Below are 13,924 nucleotides of genomic sequence, written 5' to 3'. Positions count from 1 at the left end.
ATTTCTCCTTTTTCCCCCCATAGCTCCCCTCCACCCATTTCCCACCCCACCTCTGCCCTTACCTCCCCCCCACTGTCCTCATCCATAGGTGTATGATTTTTGTCCAGTCTCTTCATGAACCCCCCATACCCCTTTACCCCTGAGAATTATCAGTCCACTCCCTTTCTATGCCCCTGATTCTATTATATTCACCAGATTATTCTGTTTCTCAGGTTTTTAATTCACTTGATTTTTATGTTCACTTGTTGATAGATATGTATTTGTTGTTCATAATTTTTATCTTTCCTTTTTTCTTCTTCCTCTTCTTTAAGAATACCTTTCAGCATTTCATATAATACTGGTTTGGTGGTGATGAACTCCTTTAGCTTTTTCTTGTTTGTGAAACTCTTTATCTGCCCTTCAATTCTGAATGATAGCTTTGCTGGGTAGAGTAATCTTGGTTGTAGGTTCTTGCTATTCATCACATTGAAAATTTCTTGCCACTCCCGTCTGGCCTGCATAGTTTCTGTTGAGAAGTCAGCTGACAGTCGTATGGGTGCTCCCTTGTAGGTAACTAACTGTTTTTCTCTTGCTGCTTTTAATATTCTCTCTTTGTCTTTTGCTCTTGGCATTTTAATTATGATGTGTCTTGGTGTGGTCCTCTTTGGATTCCTTTTGTTTGGGGTTCTGTGGGCTTCCTGGACTTGTAAGTCTATTTCTTTCACCAGGTGGGGGAAGTTTTCGGGCATTATTTCTTCAAATAGGTTTTCAGTATCTTGCTCTCTCTCTTCTTCTGGCACCCCCATAATTCTGATGTTGGTACGCTTGAAGTTGTCCCAGAGTCTTCTTACATTATCTTCAACTTTTTGGATTTTTTTTTTTGCTTTTTGCTTTTTCGGTTGAGCGTTTTTTGCTTCTTTGTAATTCAATTCTTTGACTTGATTTTTGTGTTCCTCTTGTCTGTTTTTGGGTCTCTGTATAATATTTTTTATTTCAGTCAGTGTATGTTTAATTTCTAGTTGGTCCTTTTTCATATCTTCGAGGGTCTCGTTATATTTATCGGCCTTTTCTAGGATATTCTTAAAAAGCCTTATAACCGTGGTTTTGAATTCTATATCCAGTCGTTTGTTTTCCTCCATTTCTTTCGTTTGTGATCTGATTCTTTGACGCCACATGTTCACTGCTTCCCTGAGTTGGTAAGGTAGATTTGTGTGCTAGGTTTCCAATATGGCCCAGTGGGTCTGCCTCCCCAGTTAACCTGAGGTGGACACTCTTGGTGCACCCCTTTGTGGACTGTGTGTACAGCCTTGTTGTAATTAAGTCTTTATTGTTGTTGGTATCACTGGGAAGAATTGACCTCCAGGCCAGTTGGCTGTAAGGATCAGCTGTGTCTATGCTGGGAGAAGTTCGGTGCTGGAGACAGCCTTATAGGATTAGACTTGCCAAATTGCAATAGCCTCTGTGCTCAGCTTGGATGGGGTGGAGTCTCAGTGTTGGCTTCCCGTCAGCCTTGCCCTTGCGCGCACGTGCGTGCCTTCAGACCTCTGCCTTCCCGGCTCCCGAGTCTCCGCCCGAGAGTCCAGACTCCCCCCACAAGAGCGTGGGTCCCCAGGGGCTCGCCTGGAACTGGGGTTCACTGCAGTCAGAACTGGTGCTCAGTGCAGTCAGGAGCCTCTGACTCCCTTCCACTAGGGAAAGCCTGTGGCAACCTCCGCAGCCTTTGTGCGCACTGGCACGCGCGCGCTTTCAGTCCTCCGCCTTCCCCGGCTCCCGAGTCTCCGCCCGAGAGTCCAGACTCCCCCCACAAGAGCGTGGGTCCCCAGGGGCTCGCCTGGAACTGGGGTTCACTGCAGTCAGAACTAGGGCTCAGTGCATTCAGGAGCCTCTGACTCCCTTCCACTAGGGAAAGCCTGTGGCAACCTCTGCAGCCTTTGTGCACACTGGCGCGCGTGCGCCTCAGACTTCTGCCTTCCCCAGCTCCCAAGTCTCCGCCTGAGAGTCCAGACTCCCCCCGTAAGAGCATGGGTCCCCAGGGGCTCGCCCGGAACTGGCTTTCAGTGCAGTCAGAACTGGGGTTCAGTGCGGTCGGGGGCGTCCTTCCCCCTTCCGCCAGAGAAAGTCAGCCAGGCTCTCAGCCGCCCTTCCTCTCTGCGCGTACAAAGACCCTTTGCCGTACCTCCAATTCTCTGTGAGCTTTTCTCTTTCCTTCTAGTTGTAGAATTTTCACTCAGCCAGCTTTCCAGTGGTTCTGGATGGTGTCCGTTCTGTCTTTTAGTTGTAGTTTTGAAATTGTTGTGCGAGGCAGCAGTTTAGGTGTTTACCTATGCCGCCATCTTGGTTTCTCCCAGGAGCTGTATTTTTGATGCCAATAATTACTGCTTTTTGTTTGAGTCAGTATGTACTTATTCCTAATGTTACAGAGCTCACCAAGGGGAGGCCTGTTCCTGTGTGTCCTTTTTAGGCATCAGTAGACTTAGTGTTTTGATACTTGTTGAATGTGCCAAATGGTAAGTAATTAGTAAGAAGTTTCATTTCCTGATCGTCAAGGTTAGATATTAACTGTCGAAAAGAGGACAAGATGAACTTGGGATAAAAATAATGTGTGTGTGGTTATTAATGTGCTGTGCTTGCCTTTAGACATGTCGGATGGTAGTTTTGCTAAGTGGAAACAGTCAAAATTGAAAGAAGATGATGCTCTAGGATCCCTTTCCTCCATGACAGAAGAAGCAGACTTGGCAGGTAACGTTATGCATCCAGCTAGCCAGTCAAGGAAGAATGTGAGAAAGTGTAAGCACTGAATGTACCAACACGAATGACCAGGGAGTTACAGTTTGAAGATCATAGCAGCTGCAGAGCCCTAAAAACTAAGCGTTCTATCTTTTCAGAGACACATAAATTGCTGCACAAATTACAGATAAAAGCCAGCACATCTCCTTCTAGCCTTTAGATTTCTGCCTCTTAACTCGTCTTTATGGCAGTTTTCAGGGCCTAGGCATTCCTAAACGTATAGGTCTCTGCTTTAGTTGATAGTTATTAACTAAGTTTCTGTGGTGGATACATTCACTCTATACCAGTGAAGGAGGAGGATCTGAAATGTCTGCATTTTGGGAGATGGCCTTCTGGATGAGTGACGCCACTATATTTTGAAACACAAGGCTCCAAAAAGGCAGATTTGGAAGCCAGAGGTACTGGAGGGTGGTAAAGAGCCAGGCAGCCTGGCTTCCAGTCCTGAAGCAGCTGGTGTGAGCTTGCACAAGGTATCTGATCTTCCATAATTTATTTTTTATGAGGATTAAAGGAGTTGACACATACAAATCCCTTAGAATGGTGTCAGACCCCTCATGTGCTCTCAGGAAACTTCTGGCATCCAGAGTTGTTATGCCAGCGTTTCCCTCATAGAAATGTCCTACCCATCACATTCTCCTTAAAACTTACCGCACCTCAGCCTGCTTCTCAGACATCATATCAGTTGCACTGATGTAAAGTGCTGGGAATGTTTGGATGAAGCGGGCACTTGCTGGAGAAGGTTTGGTAAGAAGCAGCATGAAGTGCCTGCCGTGGGGACTGAGCTTGAGTTGGCCTTGTCGGCATCAGCCAGAGTCAGCCCTCTGCAGTCAAGCCAGGCAGCCAAGGGCTTCGTGGATTGGATGTGTGCTTCTGCCTCACTCCATCCTCTGGGCAGCTGATGGACTGAGCACTTTGTTAATTTTACTTAATGTTCTCTTTTTATTGTTCAGAAAACATTTCTACTCCACCCCTGGCCATTGTGCCAGAGAACTTGAATAGCTCTGCTGTTATCACAACCTTTGAGAACTTCACTAGAGAACTGGAAAGAAAATGTGAGGTAATGGTCCACTGACAATGAAAAGCTAGTTATGAGTTTAAAGTAACAGGTTCATATTATTTATTAACTAGAGGCCCGGTGCACAAAATTCGTGCATGGGGGTGTGTGTCCCTCAGCCCAGCCTACCCTCTCCAATCTGGGACCCCTCGAGGGATGTCTGACTGCCTGGTTAGGCCTGATCCTGGTAGGATTGGGCTTAAACGGGCAGTCGGACATCCTTCTCACAATCCAGGACTGCTGGCTCCCAACTGCTCGCCTGCCTGCCTTCCTGATTACCCCTAACCGCTTCTGCCTGCCAGCCTGATCACCCCCTAACCATTCCCCTGCCAGCCTGATTGATGCCTAACTGCTCCCTTGCCAGCCTGTTTGCCCCTAACTGCCCTCTCCTGCAGGCCTGGTCACCCCTAACTGCCCTCCCTTGCAGGCCTGGTCCCTCCCAACTGCCCTCCCTTGCTGGCCATCTTGTGGTGGCCATCTTGTGTCCACATGGGGGCAGGATCTTTGACCACATGGGGGCAGCCATCTTGTGTGTTGGAGTGATGGTCAATTTGCATATTACTCTTTTATTAGATAGGATAGAGGCCTGGTGCACAGGTGGGGGCCAGCTGGTTTGCCCTGAGGGTGTCCTGGATCAGGGTGGGGGTTCCCTTGGGGTGTGGGGCGGCCTGGGCAAGGGGCCTGTGGTGGTTTGCAGGCCAGCCACGACCCCCGGCAACCCAAGCGGAGGCCCTGGTATCTGGGATTTATTTATCTTCTACAATTGAAACTTTGTAGCCTTGAGTGGAGGCCAAGGCAGGCCAGGGCTGCGGGAACTTGGCTTCCTCCATCACCGGGGGAAACCGAAGCCTCCTGCTCTCTCCAGCTCTGTGGCTGCCACCATTTTTGTTGGGATTTATTTATCTTCTATAATTGAAACTTTGTAGCCTTGAGTGGAGGCCTGGGCCTACCAGGGTGTGCAGAAAGCTTGGCTTCCTCCATTGCCAGGGAAACCCAAGCTTCCTGCTCGCTTCATGGCCATAGCCATCTTGGTTGGGTTAATTTGCATACTCGTTCCTGATTGGCTGGTGGGCATGGCTTATGGGTGTAGCGGAGTGATGGTTATTTTGCATATTACTCTTTTATTAGATAGGATACCATTATCTTTCATGTGTGCAAGTATTCCTGAGTCTGTCTTAGCTGTGGCCCCTGACTTCAGAGTCTTGGTGAATTGTGGTTTGTATTTATAAGAGAGCTACTTCATGTTCATTTGCTGCCATGGGACCAGAAGGACTATGTGGAAATTGGACTCATGGTTAGGTGTCATTGATGGCATTCTCAGATAGCTACCAGGAAGCAATGATTTTGTCACAATGAGGGACAAGGAGGAGGGGGGAGAAGAAGGCATGTGGATAAGAGAGGTGTCTGGGAAAAAGATGGAGTTAGGCTGTGGGAGGGTGTTCAGCAGAGTGGTGGCTTATCTGACACTGCACCTGTAGGCTGTCCCAAAACTGTACCTGCCAGATGAATGTTGGAACTATTTCAGTCTCCTCTTTCTTGTCCTATTTTTGTATACTCCTAGAATTATTTAATAGCACATTTGAGAGAACTATCTTACACTAACATACATTCATTTAAATAAGTTGGAAGATCTCCAAAGTCTTATTTTCTACAATATTCTATAAGCTAATTTATAATAGAAAGTTGTACATGATATTCAATATGTATTGCAATAGTATGAATGCAAGTTTTTCTATTTTAGCTTATTGTTCTGTATTGGTACTGGCCCTGAGGTAGAACATGGGAGGTGTGTAGCATTGCACTTTATCACTGTTCGTTAGCAGTAATGTTTGCTATGAATGTTGTGTGCTGTCAAAATCTTTTTAATACAAAGCCTGCACTCAGTTTGTGTAGTTATGGTTAACCCAAATGTGATCTTGTATTGTTATTATGGTTTAGCTTAGGTACAGAAGGAGTGCACTTTATTCAGAATATGCAAAGCAAGCACCGAATTGCCTAATAAAACTTTTAAACCAGATACATCACTGTAGGTAAGTATTGGCTTTCAAAACAAGTTTATAAAAGTGTGATTGCTCACAAATGTTTGTCTCATGACCACTGTGCTGGGTCGTGAGGAGTTGGAGGGGAAAGATGTGAAGTTTGATACATTGCTTAACCCTTCCAGGTGTTGGTTCTTCATAAGATGAGGGGCTGAACTGAAGGCCCTCCTTAAGCCTCTTTATGGTACTATCATATGGTTCTAAAATACTATTCTTAAAAAGTTCATAATCCAACTGTGAAGACAGGGCAAGCATGTAAAATGCTAGATAAATGATATGTGGTATAGACATACAGTGGGATATTCAACTTAAAAAAGGAATGGAATTCTAATCTAAGTACAGCACAGGTGAATCTTGAGGACATTATTTTAAGTGAAATATATGGAAGGACAGTTATTGTATGACTCCACTTCTATGAAGTACCTAGAATAGGCAACTTCATAGAGACACAAAGTGGAATAGAGGTTTCCAGTGGTTGGGGGAGTGGGAAATGGGTCGTTGTTGTTTAATCAATAAAGAGTTTCTATTTGGGATGATGGGAAAATTCTGGAAATGGGGAGTGGTTACACAACATTGTGAATGTCCTAACACTACTGAATGGTACACTTAAAATGATCAAAAGGGTCAATTTTATGTATATTTTGCCACAATAAAAAAAATACTACACACTCATGCACACACAGACCCTTGTCACCATGTAGCAAGAAGTAAAAAGGAGCTGAGATTTCAGACAGATGTGAAGGACAAGAAGTGTGAGTGGAGAGATGGGTTTCTGTAGTGACTGGAGTTGATTCAGAGTGATTACAGTGGGAGTGCTTCTGGAGTGAGGTTTTGGAAACAGAGATTTGAATGGTGTAGGGAAGGTGAGTATAGAGATGGTTCCTGTTGGGGAGAATGGCCGGTAAGGGAAGGTGGGGAAGAAAGTGATGGCAGGCCGGTTTGCTTAACTGAAGTAGAAAGTTTCTTAGGGCAGAATATATAACATGAATAGAAATTTATAATTTTTTTCAAACATTTATACATGCACTGTCATTTGAGTCTCAAAACAAGCCCATGAGGGACTTTGGACTTGTGGAACTTCCATCATCTTTTAAGGGGCATACATGTACTCATTTAAAAAAAAATAGTTTTATTGATTTTTAGAGAGAAAGGAAGGGAGAGGGAGAAAGAGAAACAGTGAAGTGAGAGCAGAACATGGATCAGCTGCCTCCTACACGCCCCCTACTGGGGATGGAGCCCCGCAACCTGGGAACGTGCCCTGGGTGGGAATAGAATCTGTGACCTTGTTGGTGCATAGGATGATGCCCAACCAGCTGAGCCACACGGCCAGGGCTTTACTCATCCTTTGTTCAGCAAATGCACACAGCAGCTCTCGCTGGGTGCCGGGTTCTGCGCTCCATGCAGGAGTGCAGGGAGAGCACACTGTAGGGCGGCTTGCCTTCGCGGAGCCTCCCGCCTAATGGAGGAGAAGACACACAAGAAGCGAGAGAACAAATAAGCAGTTTAGATGGTGGCTAGACACAGAATAGTGACTGTTAGAAATTTCAAAACAAAAACGTAGAGATGGAAAAAAGTTAGTTAGCCAATTTCAGTTTTCAGAGCCAGCTTACGCAAGAAAAGGGGGAGCCGTGGTCAGTGGTCAGTGGTACAGCGGCTGCTGCTGGCCCAGGCCTGGCGGCAGCCCCCTTTGCCTGCGTCCTCTCTCCTTTGCTCTGCAAAGTATGATTTGAAATACCAGCTTCCTCCAGCTCCTGTTAAAGGCTAAATCAAAGTTTGCATAGTACATTTCAGGGTGAGGATAGGCAGGCATTAGGGGCGGGAAGAGAGACATGTCTTACTAAAACAAGAACTGTCTGGAGAAGAACATGACGTATTCTTGCAGGAAGAGGATTAAGAGGGTCTTTGCCACAGCCAAGAAGTTCAGTGAGATCTGTTGCTTTTACCTTTATCAGGCTGAATAAACTAGAGCAGTTTAACAATTTTGTTCTTCGAGAGCTGACCAGCCTTGAGAAGGATATGCAGGCTCTGAAACACCTTGAGAAGGATGTTCTGGTAAGTTCTTTGTGTTTACAACATTCTCTGTGACTTATGAGAATCTGTTCCAGGGTGGAATAACAGCTTACTGCTTAAAGACACCTTTTGTTCAATTTTAGGAGTTTTGGGGAAAACAGGCTGCTGATCTGAAATCATTCTGCGATATGCAAATGCTGAGGTATTTTTTTTAAAATGTTCTTTCCAGAAGTATCTTAGCTGAAGTGTGAGGTAGTGGGGGTTGATGTTGGTAAAACTTCACACAGGAGCCACGCAACTGCTGCTTGTTAAACCAGCCACTTCGGTGGCGCTCTGAGCAGAGTATGGCTTGGGACTTCCACCTAGAAGTGTAAATTTTGAAAAGCAGAAACAGGGTCATCCAAATTGCAGTGTTTTTGATCCAAGTTCATTTATTTTAAGCAACATTGTAAAAAATTAAAGTGAGTAGATTTTGAGCAAAATATTTAGATTTGTGAGTAAACAGTTGATTTTCAGTTGTATACGGAATTGTGTTCTTGGTACCATCGATTCGGTCAAGAGCACCCACGTAGAAGACAACAAGTGGGGTTATCCTCCTCACATTCTGCGGCTGCAGCTTTTGTCCCTTTGCAGTCCCCTCCAGCTGCGTGTGGGGAGGGCAGCGCTTCTGCCTGGGAGGAAGTCTAGTGTTTTCTCCTGCTTGAATGATCAGAAGGGATCCCTGTGTAAACTTGCAGTGGCTAAAGCTGTGTCTGCCAGTTGAGAACCAGCTCTGTCACAGAAATCTAAGTCAGATGGTTTTAGGATAGACAGTGTTCTGCTTGCACCATATATTTCAAACAACACTTTAGAAATTTGAGTTATCCCTCCTCCGTTATTCCATTTAGCACAATAATAATGACAGTACAGACCATGGGTTTTCAAAATGCTTTCACACGCATATCACTCTCCATGTATCCTCATTCGTGATTAAAGGGCATATGCTTTTAGAACCTCTTCACTGAGTGCCCCAGGTTTCAAATAATTCTCAAACTTCTTGGAATTAGGACCTCTTAAACTTAAAAAATTTTTTAAAGTATAATTTCCATTTTATTTATTTTTCCAGAGAATTTTACTTTAGTCCTTAAGGACCTAGCTCCTTACATGGGCTTTGGTGGAGGTCGTGGGGCAGCACCTGTAGGTCTAAATTGGGGTGAGGGTGTTCGGTCCTTTCCAGCTTTAGGAGAAGGACTCCTGACCACCTTGCCATGAATGGCACAGCTCACACGGCGATGGAGTTTCACATACAGCTTGGGAAGTACTTAGGTGGTGAGGACATTCACTTTGGAAATAACCTTAATGGCTGTGGCTGAGACCTCAACTGTGTTTTGAATGAGGAAACGTTTTAAAAAATTGATTTCAGAAAGGGAGGGGGGGAGAGAGAGAAACATCAATGATGAGAGAGAATCGTTGATCAGCTGCCCTCTTGCATGCCCCCCACTGAAGATCAAGCCAGAAACCCAGGCATGTCCCTGACCAGGAATCGAATTGGGACCTTCTCGTTCATAGGTCAGTGTTCAACCACTGAACCATACTAGCTGGGCTTCGAATGAGGAATGTCTTAATGGACTTCTCATTGGGCACGCATCGGGCACAGTTGGTGCAGTGAATAGGCTGCACATGGCTGTGGCCTTTTTTGGCATGACCATTGTTCCTTCTTTTCTTGGTCGTCTTGGAAGCAAGGACCCAAGAGAGGCTTAAACTTTTAAAATTTATTGAGGATCCCTAAGAGCTTTTGATTTATGGGTTATATCTGTGAAAAATTTCCATATTAAAAATTGAAACTGGGCCCAGCCGGCATGGCTCAGTGGTTGAGCATTGACCTATGAATCAGGAGGTCACAGTTTGATTCCCGGTCTGGTCAGGCCATATGTCAGGGTTGCAGACTTGATCCCCAGCATGGGGCATGCAGGAGGCAGGCAATCAATGATTCTCCCTCATCATTGATATTTCTCTCTCTCTCCCCCTCTCCCTTTCTCTCTGAAATAAATCAAATAAATATATTTTTTAAAAATTGAGACTGGGATTTAAAAAAATAACAAATAAATCTGTACATATTTATATAAGTAACATGTTTTGATGAAAAAATAAGCAGGTTTTTGAAAGCAGGAAATGTGAGAAGAATAGCACTTTTTAATATTTTTTGCAAATTTCTTTAATGTCTGGCCTAATAGAAGATAGTTGCATTCTCATGTCTGCTTCTGAATTCAGTCTGTTGTGATATCACCTCCTGCAGCCTCTGGAAAATTCAACTGTATATTCATGAGCGAGTAAGAATAAAGAAAGCAAATAATGTCTTATTATTATTATCTTTTGCCAAAATACATTTTGACCTCACAGAACCTTTGAAAGCTTAGTTTCCTTAGAGGTCCCCAAGGAAAGGAGGTATGTCCCTTTAGAGTTCCAGAGATTCACACTTTGAGAAATGCTAACATAAAGCAACACTATAATAAGCATTAGAGAAGATTATGCCCCCTAGTCTTCTGAAACCTGGAGAAGTCACTTATTTTGACTGAAGCCAGGTTTTAGATAACTGTCTCTCTAGTTCATACAGATTACATTGTAGGATGCTAATTACTATTTACATTCATCTGCCTTGATAATAGGCCCCTGTGTGAATTTAGAATACCTCAAAGAACAAAACTGCTTCTAAATATACATCCCTCTGGGTTTTGCATTTGCTCTGCTTTCTTCCAAACACCCAAGGAAACCACCCTGTGGCTTGCATGTGAGAGAGGATGGTGATGCTCTTAGCTCACACTGAATGCTGACTGGGTGTCAGGCTCTGAGCTAAGCGCTTGAAGTGCCATGAGATTTAGAGAAGTTAATTAGCTTGGTTGATATCCAGTATCTGGATCTGGTCAGTATCCAGTGTTTGTCCCTTTGTCATGTTGACACATTTGTGTTGGCCTTATATAATTTTCTAGGGAGATAAGGACATTTTTCAGACTAGATTATTTCAGCCCCTAGCACAGGGCTACAAAGAGATTTGGATTCAGTGATTTGAGTTGTGGTCATGAAATACCTCTGCATATGTGTGGGTTAGTGGTATTGGTAGACGATGCATAAAATAGAATCAAGTTTAATATTAATTTGTTATGTCAGTATCCTAGATTGGCCATTGACTCTCTCAGCCAACATAGATAACAATCTATGAAATAACTCTATGTTTATGTATATACATAATATGTATATTCCTACTTTTAATTGCCTAATGTGAATATAATGAGATGGACTAATTTCTTCCAGGCTTAATGCAATTCAGCCTTCCTGAAGAAAGCCAACGTCCAGTTTTATTATCGCATTCCTGGGGTAGGTACAAGACTGGCTTTGTTCAGATGATGTGTACTGGAGTGGAGAAAGCAAACACTAAAAGATATGTCCATATTACAGCTCTTCACTGAGCTTTCTCCTCTTTCACAATATCTCCCATCTTAGCTATTGTCCTCTTGGATCTGGGTCATTCATTCACTAAACATTTACAGTTGAGTGCTTGCTCTGCTGTCAAGCACTATGCAAAATGTGGAAATACAATGGTTATCACACAGACATGCTCCCACTCCATTAAAAATAAATTCCCTGAAGGAATACAGAAAAAAAGACAAGTAACCAAAAATAATTGCAAGTTTACTAAATGCTTTGAGGGTTATTAACAAGGTGTTTTGGCAGAGAGTAATAGTGTAAAGCAGTGGTCAGCAAACTCATTAGTCAGCAGAGCCAAATATCAACAGTACAACGATTGAAATTTCTTTTGAGAGCCAAATTTTTAAAACTTAAACTATATAGGCAGGTACATTGTTATTAACTTAATTAGGGTACTCCTAAGCTGGCCTTTGCTAAAAACTCAAGGGACCAAAGAGCCGCATGTGGCTCGCGAGCCGCAGTTTGCCGACCACTGGTGTAAAGTATCAATTTCAAAGGTTTCCCTAAGGAAGTGACATTTAAGATGAATAGACTTGGGAACAGTTAGGCAACCAAACTGGGTGGGGGAGAACTTGACATCTTTGAGGAACTCAAGTTCTTGGCTCACAGTGGTATAAGGGACAGTTATTTGAAATGAAGTTGGGAACATGGTCAACTCTCAATGAGGTAAGGCCTCATTGCCCTTGTTGAGGAGTTTGAATTTTATACTAAAGGTGAAGGAAAATTTGGATGGGTTTGGAGCAAAAGCATTGAGGGTGAGGGTAATATAATCTGATTTATATTTTAAGAAAAATATTCTAGCTACTGTGTTGAGAATTGATTGGGGAAGTAAAGAATAGAAGGCGAGAGGAAGAATAGAAGAGGAAGGTGTTGGAGGTGGACAAAAATGGAGATTCCAGATCCTTTTTGGAGCTAGAATTAATAAATTCCTGATAGGTGGAAGGAATCGGTAAAGGGAGGAGAAATAAGGATGACTCCTAGATTTCTGTCTTTTAGCAATTGGATGGGTGGTGATGCCAATTAGACAGATAGGGAAGACTTGGGGTGGGAGGAATGTGTGGGTGGAACAGAAATTAGAGTTAATTTGTTAACATTTTAACTTTCAGATGCCTATGCAATCCAAGTTTTGATGAGAACCTGGAATAATGGACAATTTTCCAGGAAAATATAATTTAACGAAAGAGACTCCTGAATACATGGAATAATAGGCAGATATTCATAGAAGAAATAAAGTTGATAAAGAACTACCCTACAAACATGTATGGTCCAGATTGCAGCACGGAGTTCTGTTTGTTTAAGGAAATGGTCCTATGACTTACTTCTGGGGTAGGAACTGCTCTAACCCAAGGGCAGGGGACACTAAGATACATTTAGCTTCTTATGGTCATGGGCTTCTGGGGTTGAGTCAGACCAGTTTTACTCCTCTGTGAGGTCTTCAGGCATCACTTTATCTATTGAGTATGTTATATTCTCTGGTTCAATTTATCCACCTGAATGTAAGATTCACTACATGAGAATAGAGACTGGACCACATCTGTATTCCAACCAAAAAGCAGACTGCCTGGTATGAAATAAAAACTTTGGGATGGATGGATGGATGGATGGATGGATGGATGGGTAGATGGATATTTAAAAGAGAAAGAATGCTGCCAGAGATGGAAACTCTGAATTGAGGGGTAAGAAGGAGGCAGCTGAAAGTGAAGAACGACATAAAACTGCTTTAAACATTGGCACAAGAACTCAAAAGGCAGAACAGTCTATGACAATTTACTGTTCAAACAACCAATCATACCTTCATGGCTCCTGAAAGTACTATACCCTTCAAACATTTTACCTAATAAAAGAGAAACATGTAAATTAACCTTCACTCCGCTACGCCCACAGCCAATCAGAGTGAGTATGCAAATTAACCCAACAAAGATGGAGGTTAATTTGCATATGCAGGCACAGAGTGGTGTGAAGCCTGCTATGAGGGGAAGGGGGGCAGCGGAGGGAGCTACTGGAGTGGTGCTCCAGACAGAAGCGAGGACGTGTCTGCTCTGGGCGGCCTGGGAGCAGGGACATGCCAAGTGCCAGGCCCCAGGCAGCTGGGGAGTGGGGTCTTGCCGGCTCCCAGGTGGCTGGGAGTGAAGCCAGGGGCCTATTTTTGCATATATATATATATATATATATATATATATATATATATATATATGTATATGTATGTGTGTATATATATATATGTTATAGTCTATATGTAACAGTGAGCTAGATATCTGGAACTCTAAGAAATTGGTCTTAGATATAGTGGTACAAATAATGGTCTTGTTTTCAGAACAGCCCTTAGGAGTCAATGACCTCCATGATACAACTGAAATATTTATAAATTGCAGTAAACATTACAAAAAACAATTCTAGAGCCATTGTTCTTTTAAACATATGAAAGCCATATTGTAATTCTAATAAAAAAAAAAAGGTCCAAATCTTGCGATGATCCCCAAACTGCTTGTCTGGTCCAGAGCCCAGGCCTTGGTGGAGACTGAATCTCCCTTAGGCCAGTGGCTTTGTTTTTTGTTTTTTTAAAAATATATTTTATTGATTTTTTTACAGAGAG

The 13,924-nt window shown here is 43.3% G+C and overlaps 1 protein-coding gene across 1 annotated transcript in view; it reads left to right on the top strand.

Annotated features, from left to right (window-relative positions):
- The window catches only part of SYCP2L (synaptonemal complex protein 2 like), a gene marked incomplete at its 5' end in the record, with an annotated part of 67,287 nt that extends 54,743 nt beyond the window's left edge, over positions 1-12,544 (top strand). Inside the window, 7 exons of the mRNA XM_080654656.1 lie at positions 2,617-2,718; positions 3,717-3,823; positions 5,759-5,850; positions 7,812-7,911; positions 8,013-8,071; positions 11,158-11,220; positions 12,438-12,544. Coding sequence (XP_080510782.1) covers positions 2,617-2,718; positions 3,717-3,823; positions 5,759-5,850; positions 7,812-7,911; positions 8,013-8,071; positions 11,158-11,182 — 485 coding nt within the window. The 3' untranslated portion in view covers positions 11,183-11,220; positions 12,438-12,544. The remainder of the gene's footprint in view (positions 1-2,616; positions 2,719-3,716; positions 3,824-5,758; positions 5,851-7,811; positions 7,912-8,012; positions 8,072-11,157; positions 11,221-12,437) is intronic.
- Between the last annotated feature and the right edge of the window lie 1,380 nt (positions 12,545-13,924).

The sequence above is a fragment of the Plecotus auritus genome, assembly GCF_963455305.1.
Source record: "Plecotus auritus genome assembly, chromosome: 2".
NCBI classification, from domain to species: domain Eukaryota; kingdom Metazoa; phylum Chordata; class Mammalia; order Chiroptera; family Vespertilionidae; genus Plecotus; species Plecotus auritus.
This window is presented reverse-complemented; position numbering and strand designations above follow the sequence as displayed.